The sequence below is a fragment of the Entelurus aequoreus genome, linkage group LG10 (assembly GCF_033978785.1).
Source record: "Entelurus aequoreus isolate RoL-2023_Sb linkage group LG10, RoL_Eaeq_v1.1, whole genome shotgun sequence".
Taxonomy (NCBI): Eukaryota; Metazoa; Chordata; class Actinopteri; order Syngnathiformes; family Syngnathidae; genus Entelurus; species Entelurus aequoreus.
The window spans coordinates 38,792,650-38,803,493 of NC_084740.1; the positions used below are offsets into that span (position 1 = coordinate 38,792,650).

The 10,844-nt window shown below is 42.3% G+C and overlaps 1 protein-coding gene across 1 annotated transcript; it reads left to right on the forward strand.

The window, feature by feature from the left end:
• Positions 1 to 9,450: 9,450 nt before the first annotated feature.
• Positions 9,451 to 10,395, forward strand: LOC133659151 (olfactory receptor 52K2-like). Its single transcript, XM_062061885.1, has one exon. The coding sequence runs from the start codon at positions 9,451 to 9,453 to the stop codon at positions 10,393 to 10,395; it is 945 nt and encodes a 314-aa protein (XP_061917869.1).
• Positions 10,396 to 10,844: the final 449 nt, after the last annotated feature.

A 10,844-nucleotide genomic window follows, 5' to 3' on the forward strand; every position in this document is an offset into this window, starting at 1 on the left:
TTGCATTGGACTTGGTGATGTATGGCTTAGATGCAGCTGATTGGCCATGGAATCCCATTCCATGAAGCTCTCTGCGTACTGTACGTGGGCTAATTGGAAGGTCACATGAAGTTTGGAGCTCTGTAGCAACTGACTGTGCAGAAAGTCTTTGCACTATGCACTTCATCCGCTGTCCCCTCTCTGTCAGTTTACGTGGCCTACCACTTGGTGGCTGAGTTGCTGTTGTTCCCAAACGCTTCCATTTTCTTACAATAAAGCCGTCAGTTGACTTTGGAATATTTAGGAGCGAGGAAATGTCACTACTAGATTTGTTGCACAGGTGGCATCCTGGCTGCAGGATTAGGTCTCTGCTTTTTGCAGATGATGTGGTCCTGATGGCTTCATCTGGCCAGGATCTTCAGCTCTCACTGGATCGGTTCGCAGCTGAGTGTGAAGCGACTGGGATGAGAATCAGCACCTCCAAGTCTGAGTCCATGGTTCTCGCCCGGGAAAGGGTGGAGTGCCATCTCCGGGTTGCAGAGGAGACCTTGACCCAAGTGGAGGAGTTCAAGTACCTGGGAGTCTTGTTCACGAGTGAGGGATGAGCGTATCGTGAGATCGACAGGCGGATCGGTGCGGCGTCTTCAGTAATGCGGACGCTGTATCGATCCGTTGTGGTGAAGAAGGAGCTGAGCCGGAAGGCAAAGCTCTCAATTTACCGGTCGATCTACGTTCCCATCCTCACCTATGGTCATGAGCTTTGGGTTATGACCGAAAGGACAAGATCACGGGTACAAGCGGCCAAAATGAGTTTCCTCCGACGGGTGGCGGGGCTCTCCCTTAGAGATAGGGTGAGAAGCTCTGCCATCAGGGGGGAGCTCAAAGTAAAGCCGCTGCTCCTCCACATCGAGAGGAGCCAGATGAGGTGGTTCGGGCATCTGGTCAGGATGCCACCCGAACGCCTTCCTAGGGAGGTGTTTAGGGCACGTCCGACCGGTAGGAGGCCACGGGGAAGACCCAGGACACGTTGGGAAGACTATGTCTCCCGGCTGGCCTGGGAACGCCTCGGGATCCCCCGGGAGGAGCTGGACGAACTGGCTGGGGAGAGGGAAGTCTGGGCTTCCCTGATTAGGCTGCTGCCCACGCGACCCAACCCCGGATAAGCGGAAGAAGATGGATGGATGCATGGCATCCTATGACAGTTCCAAGCTGGAAATCACTGAGAGCGGCCCATTCTTTCACAAATGTTTGTAGAAACAGTCTCCATGCCTAAGTGCTTGATCTTTTACAGCTGTGGCCGGGCCAAGTGATTAGGACACCTGATTCTCATCATTTGGATAAGTGGCCAAATACTTTTGGCAATATAGTGTATGTGATTTATATCCACAAATGGGAATTGAGTTCCAGTGTGAACAAGGCCTTTGTTGCTTTTTATTGTGTCAGTTTTAAGTAGTTTTTATTTCTCCATCTTTCCATGAGAACATCTTCAACAAACTCATTCTGGTTCTCTGAGCCGACTTATTGCACAATCATTCAAAGGTTTAATAACAACAAGACAGCAATTAGAAAAGTCAAGAGGAACTTTATTTTTCCCAACTGTATTAAAAGTTTGTGATTCCATCTCATATTGCTTCACTCGCTTAAACCACATCGGTTTGTGCGTTTTCATAGCAACCCTCAAAGGGACCTTTTTTTAGCCTTATAACCCTTGGGGAGACCTAGGACCTGTGTGGGTCTTTTTTGTTGTCTTTGGAGATGACATCATGCAAGACAATGTGCATTTTAAAAGATAGCTGAATTAAATATGGCCACATGAGTTGTAAAGGAATTCATCTCAAAATGTGCATTGTCCGCTATTTTTAGCACGAGCTATTGAGTGAGTATACATCGGAGTTCCCCGGGATCCTTTTGTCCCCCATTAACTCCCTTTTATAATGCCCAGTTTTCAAAAGACTGCAAACCTGTTATTTTAAAATGTTTTTTGCATGAAAAACAAATGAATCCAAGCATTTCCCTTTGCCTCTGATGGCTGCTGGTTAGCGCCTTGCATGGCAGCTCCCGCCATCAGTGTGTGAATGTGTGTGTGAATGGGTAAATGTGGAAATACTGTCAAAGCGCTTTGAGTACCTTGAAGGTAGAAAAGCGCTATACAAGTATAACCCATTTATTTATTATAAATAGTGTACATGAAAATCCTCTTAAAGTTGTAGTTTGACCCCTCAACCACTAGATGCCGCCAGAGTATCAATCAATCAATCAATCAATGTTTATTTATATAGCCCTAAATCACAAGTGTCTCAAAGGGCTGTACAAGCCACAACGACATCCTCGGTACAGAGCCCACATACGGACAAGGAAAACTCACCCCAATGGGACATCAATGTGAATGACTATGAGAAACCTTGGAGAGGACCGCATATGTGGGTAACCCCCCCCCTCTAGGGGAGACCGAAAGCAATGGATGTCGAGTGGGTCCGACATAATATTGTGAAAGTCCAACACATCAGCGAAAGTCCAGTCCATAGTGGGGCCAGCAGGAACCATCCCGAGCGGAGACGGGTCAGCAGCGTAGAGATGTCCCCATCCGATGGACAGGCTAGCGGTCCACCCCGGGTTGGGAGCAGAGTAGAAAAGAAACGGCAGATCAACTGGTCTAAAAAGGGAGTCTATTTAAAGGTTAGAGTATACAAATGAGTTTTAAGATGAGACTTAAATGCTTCTACTGAGGTAGCATCTCTAACTTTTACCGGGAGGGCATTCCATAGTATTGGAGCCCGAATAGAAAACGCTCTATAGCCCGCAGACTTTTTTTGGGCTCTGGGAATCACTAATAAGCCGGAGTTCTTTGAACGCAGATTTCTTGCCCGGACATATGGTACAATACAATCGTCAAGATAGGCAGGAGCTTGACCGTGTAGTATTTTATACGTAAGTAGTAAAACCTTAAAGTCGCATCTTAGGTGCACAGGAAGCCAGTGCAAGTGAGCCAGTATAGGCGTGATATGATCAAACTTTCTTGTTTTTGTCAAAAGTCTAGCAGCCGCATTTTGTACCAACTGTAATCTTTTAATGCTAGACATAGGGAGGCCCGAAAATAAAACGTTACAGTAATCGAGACGAGATGTAACGAACGCATGGATAATGATCTCAGCATCGCTTGTGGACAAAATGGAACGAATTTTAGCGATATTACGGAGATGAAAGAAGGCCGTTTTAGTAACACTCTTAATGTGTGACTCAAACGAGAGAGTTGGGTCGAAGATAATACCCAGATTCTTTACAGTCGCCTTGTTTAATTGTTTGGTTGTCAAATGTTAAGGTGGTATTATTAAATAGATGTCGGTGTTGAGCAGGACCGATAATCAGCATTTCCGTTTTCTTAGCGTTGAGTTGCAAAAAGTTAGCGGACATCCATTGTTTAATTTCATTAAGACACACCTCCAGCTGACTACAATCCGGCATGTTGGTCAGCTTTAGGGGCATGTAGAGTTGGGTGTCATCAGCATAACAGTGAAAGCTAACACCGTATTTGCGTATGATGTCACCTAGCAGCAGCATGTAAATACTAAAGAGTGCAGGGCCAAGAACCGAACCCTGGGGAACTCCGCACGTCACCTTAACATAGTCCGAGGTCACATTGTTATGGGAGACGCACTGCATCCTGTCAGTAAGATAAGAGTTAAACCAAGACAAGGCTAAGTCTGTCATCCCAATACGCGTTTTGATACGCTCTAATAAAATATTATGATCAACAGTTTCGAAAGCGGCGCTAAGATCAAGAAGCAGCAACATAGATGAAGCATCAGAATCCATCGTTAGCAATAGATCATTAGTCATTTTTGCGAGGGCTGTCTCCGTAGAGTGATTTGCCCTGAAACCGGATTGAAAAGGTTCACAGAGATTGTTAGACGCTAAGTGTTCATTTAGCTGCTGTGCGACAATTTTTTCGAGGATTTTCGAGATAAACGGAAGGTGGGACACCGGCCGGTAGTTCACCATGAGGTCTGGATCGAGGTTAGGTCTTTTGAGTAGAGGATGAATAACCGCTTTTTTGAATGCTAGGGGAACAGTGCCAGAGGAAAGTGATAAGTTTATAAAATTTAACACTGATGGACCTAATAATACAAAAAGCTCCTTGATAAGTTTCCAAGGAATTGGGTCAAGTAAACATGTTGTTTGTTTTGTCCCATTTACACATTTTAACAATTCCTCCAATGTTATTTCATCAAAGAGAGAGAAACTATTTTGGAGGGCGGTATCCGTCGTATATACAGTCGTATTTGTGTTAATAGAACCCAGTTGTAGCTGAGATGCATTGTCTTTAATCTCTTTTCTAATGACTTCAATTTTCTTATTAAAGAAATTCATAAAGTCATCTGCTGAGTGGGTGGAGCTATTGGGAGGAGTCCCTTGTTGGGTGATGCTACTGTACTAAACAAACATTTAGGATCATTTTTGTTGAGGTGGATGAGATTTGAGTAATATTTAGCTTTAGCTGAGGTAAGCATGCGTTTATAAGTTATTAAACTATCACTCCATGCTTGATGGAAAACCTCAAGTTTAGTCGCACGCCATTTGTGTTCCAGCTTTCTACATGATCATTTCAGGGCTTTAGTTTCTTCTGTAAACCATGGGGTACGCCTTTTAGGGGCCCTTTTTAGCTTTAGCGGTGCTACAATATCAATGGTGTCGCGTAGGGCGTCGTTAAAGTTGTTAGTGAGGTTATCAATAGAGCCCACATAATTTGGGAATGGTGCCATTACCGAAGGCAGTAGGTCAGTAAGAGTCGTCGTTGTGGCAGCATTAATGTTGCGGCTGCTATAGTAGTTATTATTATTATTATTAGTTTGTTGACAATGAGTCATAACTTCGAATTTTATAAGGTAATGATCGGACATTACTTTAGTGTACGGGAGTATCTTAACTTTAGAGGTGGTGACACCCCTGACAAGCACTAGATCTATCGTATTACCGTTGCGATGCGTGGGTTCATTTATTATTTGTGTAAGACCACAGCTATCAATTATAGTCTATATATAGTCTATATATAGTCTATAGAGTACAATATATTCATAGTAGCCGCATAGTTGCTTTGAATCTGCCAACAACTTATATGTCATAAAAACCATGTTGGTGACTTGGGAGTGACACAAGAGTTGAGTGGATGTGGTTTCAAAAGTATTGTGCATGTGTGCACAAATATTGCATAGTTTGTTTAGGATGTTTTCTTTGACAAAAAGGGCAAACAAATCTAAACCTTTATATCAACAGATCTGGAGTCCATCTAGACCAGGGTGTCAAACTCATTTTAGCTCAGGGGCCGCATGGAGGAAAATATGTGCACACGTGGGCCGGACTTTAAAACTAAAAAAATAAGGACAACTTCAGATTGTTTTCTTTGTCTTACTTTGGCCAAAAATAGAACAAACACATTCTGAAAATATTACAATAAAAATATAGAAAAAAATACCGGCAGCGGTAAAGTTTAGATCCATGAAGGAAAGAAGAACGTGAATGAATGTTTGTAACTGAATAAATTTACATATTTGTTTTCTTTTGTATTATTGTTTTAATGAATTAAGTAACGTTTATGACAACCTTTTTCCAAAACACAATATAGAATGTGAGATATAACAGGATCATGCATACATTTATCATTTGTTTTCGAAACGCTTACAAAAAAGTTGGACCCCAAAAATGTACTGTGGGACCCCATTTTTATGACTTGATGGGGTCCCTGGGACCCCGTTTTGAAAATTCCTAGCGCCAACACTGATGGAGTATTGGTGCGTGCTAAACAGCAGCAGGCGGCTGTGGCCTGCGGGCCGCTTCGAATACTAATCAAATATCATCCCGTGAGCCATATATCATTCATTTCGGCCCGCGGGCCTTGGCTTTGACATCCCTGATCTAGAGATTTAAGCGTTTAAAGTAGTATATATCTATATATATTAGGGGTGTAACGGTACACAAGAAATTTGGTTCGGTACGTACCTCGGTTTAGAGGTCACGGTTCGGTTCATTTTCGGTACAGTAAGAAAACAACAAAATGTACATTTTGGGGTTATTTATTCACCAAATTTGCAAAATCTTCCACCAAAAATATTTTTCTTAGTGGAATATTTGATGTGAAGTAATGGGAACCTTGGATAGGTCAATAATTCATAATAACATTGATTTTGATTCAATATTATGTTTTGAGCAATGACAGTTTGAAAGAAAGAAAAACAGCTTTGTTTTATTAGTCAACATTGCAACTTTTCCTAAATTACATTTAACCTTTAAACTGTGTGTGTGTGTGTGTGTGTGTGTGTGTGTGTGTGTGTGTGTGTGTGTGTGTGTGTGTGTGTGTGTGTGTGTGTGTGTGTGTGTGTGTGTGTGTGTGTGTGTGTGTGTGTGTGTGTGTGTGTGTGTGTGTGTGTGTGTGTGTGTGTGTGTGTGTGTGTGTGTGTGTGTGCGCGCGCGTGCGTGCGTGTGTTACGGACAGCAAAGCCCTGTCTGAAAGAGAGAAAGACAAGCATTATTGACCTACAGTTAACAACGTAAGTTATTTCACTTTACCTTTGTCTGTGTTGATTGAGCTGTGTTGAAGCAGCAAAAAAGGACATTATGTTAAATGAAGAGTTTCCTGAAGCTGTCTCTGATAGTTGATATAATAATGTAACTGCATCATAAAGCCTACATGAACTCCATGGTGTTCAGGGATGAATAATCTCTCCTATTGCTATTGTACTATTTTTTCAACTATCAAAACATTAATCATTAGTAATGTAGCAGCCTAGTTTTGAATGGCAGGGTCCCTGCTATCACATGTTGATAAAAATATAACATTTACATAATAAAATTAAACTACAGTCTTCCCAAATGCTGTAATAAATTAAGCATGATGAGTTGAGCATATGTCAGCACTTTTAACTCTTTTTTTCAAACGCTTATTGCGAACACTTACTTACAGTAAGTCATTAATTCGACTCAGTAAGTCATTATTTTGTCATTATTTTGACTTAGTAAGTGATTATTTTGACTTTGTAAATTACTAAGTCAAAATATTGACTTACTAAGTCATAATAATGACATACTTAGTATCTCAGGTAACTAAGACTGTTTTTTTTTACTTTACGGAAAAAATATTGAGATATATATCGTATATCGCCATCCAGCAAATGGAGCGGAAAACACAACCAAAAATTGTAGGCTTCTTCACGCGACGAAGCCGGCCTACTTCACCACAGTCTGTAGTCTATAGCCCCCCAGGCTGTGGTGGCAGCGACTAGGTGGATGATGGCGTGATGGCGACAAGCCGAGTTACACCGACCTTAACTAACAAATTTTCCGGAGGAAACACTGACCCGATACCAATATTTTGGTAACTGTACCAAAATGTATTTCGATACCTTTCGATACTTTTAAAAATAAAGAGCGCGACAAACAAAATGTCATTCTTGGCGTTATTTTAACTAAAAATGTTACGGTACATTAAACCTATGTTTCTTATTGCAATCAAAATATAATTTTGTCATAAAATAAGATGTTGAACGTACTAGACAACTTGTCTTTTAGTAGTAAGTAACCAAACAAAAGCTCCTAATTAGTCTGCTGACATATGCAGTAACATATTGTGTCATTTATCATTCTACTATTTTGTCAAAATTATGAGAGACAAGCGGTAGAAAATGTATTATTATTCTACTTGTTCATTTACTGTTAATATCTGCTTACTTTCTCTTTTGACATGTTCTATCTACACTTGTGTTAAAATGTAATAATCACTTATTGTCCTGTTGTTTGATACTTTACATTAGTTTTAGATGATACCACACATTATGGTATCAATCCAATACCAAGTAGTTACAGGATCATACATTGGTCATATTTAAAGTTCTCCTGTGTCCAGGGTAGGGTCAGCGCTTCAGTGTGAAAAGCTTCACTTTTATCGTTAGTTTTTAAGCCAAAATGTGTCCATTCTGCCTCTTAAATCTGCTTGTAAGTACTCCGTACGTGTGCGTTGCCTAACCTAATCTGCTCATTTTACCAGCAACATACAGGTATTTTTAAAAGGCAGTATAGTACTGTTTTTAATAGTACCATGATACTTTATTGGTATCGGTATACCCTGCAACGCTAATGTAAACTCACTTTTACTTTTATTGACTCTAACTGGAGAAAACGGCGATAAGGGAGGAGGCGAGGAGAGACCAATGCAAATGCCACCTTCAGACTTTACAACAAGTTTTTAATTTAATTCAATAGTGTTGCTCATCTTCTTTATTAAAGTGCTACCACTCGCAACTTTTTTATATTTATTGTGGCTTTTTTTGCAGTCCTACTCAATAAATAAGCACAGACTAAGTCACCAGTGCATGGGATTTTTGTTTCCGTGGAATATGACGCAGTTTATTAAACGCAATGTTTGGTTATACGGCAATAAAAACCAAGGCGAAATTTTGACAACAATTTTCGTATGAAAATTGAGGCGTATGTTAAGTTAAACTTAAAGTACCAATGATTGTCACACACACACTAGGTGTGGTGAAATTTGTCCTCTGCATTTGACCCATCCTCATGATCACCCCCTGGGAGGTGAGGGGAGCAGTGGGCAGCAGCGGTGGCCGTGCCCGGGAATCATTTTTGGTGATTTAACCCCCAATTCCAACCCTTGATGCTGAGTGCCAAGCAGGGCGGTAACGGGTCCCATTTTTATAGTCTTTGGTATGACTCGCCCGGGGTTTGAACTCACAACCTACCGATCTCAGGGCGGACACTGTAACCACTAGGCCATTTATTGTATTTATGTGAATTAGGACAATGAATATTCATCAACATAGAGCAACAATGTAAATATGCCAGAGTTAGCACAACAGCTAATTTTCATCCGTTGTCCTAAGGCAGGTTAATACAGTAAACATTCAACAGGTCATGATACAAATAATACATAAATCACACAACATTACACATTACAAGCATATTTTTGTAAGGGATGCCCCCCCTGTGGCGATCCATAAGTATTCCTGTTACAGGAACTTACTTTGGAATTAGCTTTTTGCTTTTTGCTTGTGTCAAACTGAACCCCCCGGACAGGTCGCACTGAAAATTGATTGAAGTGCGATGAAAATAAAGTTTCATTCCAAACTAGACAATAAGTGACAAAAAGTGGAATTATTCCATATAAACCTGAAGGTTGGTTGTTACATGGCCTCATGTCTTTAGTGCTGCGTGTTAAATGAATGTAAATACCACCGAGTGATGATGTCATTGAGCTGGGGAGTGGGTGTAGTCAGACAGGAGCGACACAATAAAGAGCAGCAGCACTGAGAGCAGGAGGAGAGAACGCTTCTTTTCAATGTAAATGCAATGACCATCAAATGCCAGATAATGTCATTTCTGGTCTTCAGGATGCGTTTTGAAGCTGCACATTTGGTAGGAGAATCATAACCACCAACCGCATCTTAGGTAAATTATTTTTCTCAAGAGATGATGCAAAATTCCACAATATCGCATTTCATCCTGGGGTCTTATTTAGACTTGGGGTATGAGAAATACTTGTTTTTTTCCATGGTGCTGCTGCTGTACATGTTGATCGTGGCGACCAACTCCTCCCTGGTGGTGCTGATCTGTGTGACGCGGCGCTTACGGAAGCCCATGTTCTTGTTTGTGGCCAGCCTCTTTGTCAACGAGCTCTACGGCTCCACTGGATTCTTCCCCTTCCTCATGCTTCAGATCCTCAATGACGTGCACACCATCTCCGTGCCCGCCTGCTACCTGCAGATGTTCCCAGTCTACACCTACGCCCGTGTAGAGTTCTGCACTCTGGCCGCCATGTCGTACGACCGCTACCTGGCCATCTGCTGCCCCCTGCAGTACAGCGCTCGTGTGACGCCCCACCGTGTCCTCCTGTGTATTTGTCTCATGTGGCTCTACTCCTTTGTCAGGGTTCTCACCACCCTGTGCTTGAACCTGAGCCAGCTGCTCTGCGGCAACGTCATCAACAGCCTGTACTGCATGAACTACCTGGTCGCTAAGCTGCTCTGCGGCGACCTGCAAGTCATAAATATTTACGGGCTGGTCACCACCACCATGTCCATCATGTTGCCTCTGCTGCTCATCCTCTACTCCTACCTGAAAATCCTGCACGTCGTCTTTTCTGGCACCAACCAGGCCAGACCCAAGGCGCTGGGCACGTGCGCGCCTCACATCGTGTCCCTGCTCAACTTCTCTTTCGGGTGCATCTTCCAGGTGCTGCACACGCGCTTCGGCATGAGCGCCATGCCCGACGGCTTCCGAATCTTCCTGTCGCTTTATTTCCTCATCTTTCAGCCTCTCATAAACCCTCTCATGTACGGAATGCAAACGTCGCAAATACGAGAGACGTGCAAGCACGTGTTCTCGTCCAAGACGGCTCGCATCGGACAGGCCTGAAGGAGGCCTTTTTCTTGGTCAATAAAATGAATCCTTTGCTTTGACACGTTATTGCTGTCCTTCTTAAGTCATGCACATTTCATTCAGGACACCATTTAATCAGTTCCATACAATAATAATAAATAATACAGGTGAAACTCCAAAAAATGGGATATCGTGCAAAAGTCTATTCATGTCGGCAATGTGGGACTAGTGTGTTAGATAAATTCATTACATGCAACGTGAGATATGTCAAGCCTTTAGTTCTTATCATTGTAAACATCCTGGCTTACAGTTTTGGAAACATTTATTTTCAAATGGAGGTTTTTCTATGCTGTAAGCCAGTGTTCAACACATTGAATAGCGCAGGGGTCACCAACGCGGTGCCCGCGGGCACCAGGTCGCCCGTAAGGACCAGATGAGTCGCCCGCGGGCCTGTTCTAAAAAAAAAAAAAAAAAAAATTTAAAAA